General features: G+C 37.7%; 1 protein-coding gene across 1 annotated transcript; it reads right to left on the bottom strand.

Moving 5' to 3' along the window:
* Positions 1-240: 240 nt before the first annotated feature.
* LOC107758160 (cystatin-like) lies at positions 241-1,419 on the bottom strand. Its single transcript, XM_016575828.1, has 3 exons — positions 1,141-1,419; positions 507-617; positions 241-391 (listed from the first exon to the last, which is right to left on the bottom strand). The coding sequence occupies exons 1-3, from the start codon at positions 1,339-1,341 to the stop codon at positions 314-316; spliced, it is 390 nt and encodes a 129-aa protein (XP_016431314.1). The 5' UTR covers positions 1,342-1,419; the 3' UTR covers positions 241-313.
* Positions 1,420-1,446: the final 27 nt, after the last annotated feature.

Raw genomic sequence — 1,446 nt, 5'->3', positions numbered from 1 at the left:
TCATGTGCCAGCTGGGAGCACAGACATATTGTTCAACCATGTTTTAATAGTAAAGGATGAACTAATATAGAAATGTGCGTTTTATCATTTAGAAATACCTACAAATTGTAGCTTTTTTTTCCAGAGCAACGGAGTCTGAGATTACATGATTATGTGTTAATGAAGTATTCTTATCATAATTTGTTGACAGGTTTTCAGGACAAATAAAGTTTATTTTATCAAGAATAAAGACGAAGTTTACCATTACCAACAGCAAGTACATTTTATTGCCGCTTGAATGTTAAAAAGCCCCAAACTGCACTCGTCACAAGCTCTACATGCAGGTTTTTCCAGTGACTTTAAGGAAGTTTAACCATGGCTGGCTCCAGACCGTTATTTTGCACTGAATGACCTTGAAGGAAAAGATAAATAAAAATAAAAAAAAGGGGTCAATCTCTTTTAACATGGAAATCCATAAATGTAAACAGATAATCACAATATTGTAAAGTAGACACAGTGTGTCTTACCCGTGCAACTTTGGGATCCTTATGAATGGCACACAGGGTCTCAACTCCACCCTTTTTGCAGTTGGTTCTGCCCAACTTCACAGTGAAGATGTAGTTCATGCCAGCGACAACCTGGAGTGTCAACCAGAAACATGTTCAGACATAGTTGGGCCAACCCGGAATTAAAAAAAACCTGTATGGGGCCCAAATTTTTTTTTTTTTTTTAATAAATTCAAGATAAGGCCAGCCACCACTGTTACAAAGTCATGCTGGAGAAAGCTAGCTCTCTCTCTCTCTTTCCAAGTTCCAATATTTATTGAACATGTCTAGCAAGTTACACCTGAACAATCCTTTACTCTTACCTTATATAAAATTCTTATGTAGCATATAATATAAATAGCTTTGAATTTGAGGCAAACGGTTCTGTTGTTCTCTTTGTACAACTGGGAACAATTTTATGGTTCTGAGATTTCACACAATTCTGAACAAATCTTTACATGTCATCATTCAGTCATGATGACAGCGTTCTAAATTCTGAACAAATCTTTACATGTCATCATGACAGCGTTCTAGGAGGAACTTTATCACTGGGTTTGATTCAGCGACGTTCCCAGTTTAAACGATTACAAACCGAATAAACGTTTAAAGTACTTACTTGTTGTTGGACCTTGATGACTTTGGAAACCTTACGCACAAACACATCGTTGCTTTGTCTGTTGTACTGGGCCACTGCAAACCGTAACGCCTTCTGAACATCTTCATCGTTAATGTTTGCATCTACAGGGCCTCCAGGAATCCCAGCGCTCGCCACGGCCAAAGTCACGACCAAAAACGACACAATCATGTTACAATACATGCTTGAATGGGATTAATTTACTCGCCCTGTCTTGATTCTTCCTTGCTCCTTGTTATAGCAACAAGCAAACTGCAAACAATTCTGTTCACTGAGATTATATATATA

This window comes from Sinocyclocheilus rhinocerous, unplaced genomic scaffold, assembly GCF_001515625.1.
Source record: "Sinocyclocheilus rhinocerous isolate Xijiao unplaced genomic scaffold, SAMN03320098_v1.1 scaffold774, whole genome shotgun sequence".
NCBI classification, from domain to species: Eukaryota; Metazoa; Chordata; class Actinopteri; order Cypriniformes; family Cyprinidae; genus Sinocyclocheilus; species Sinocyclocheilus rhinocerous.
The sequence above is the reverse complement of the archived record's forward strand: the minus strand, read 5'-3'. Positions and strand labels throughout refer to the sequence as shown.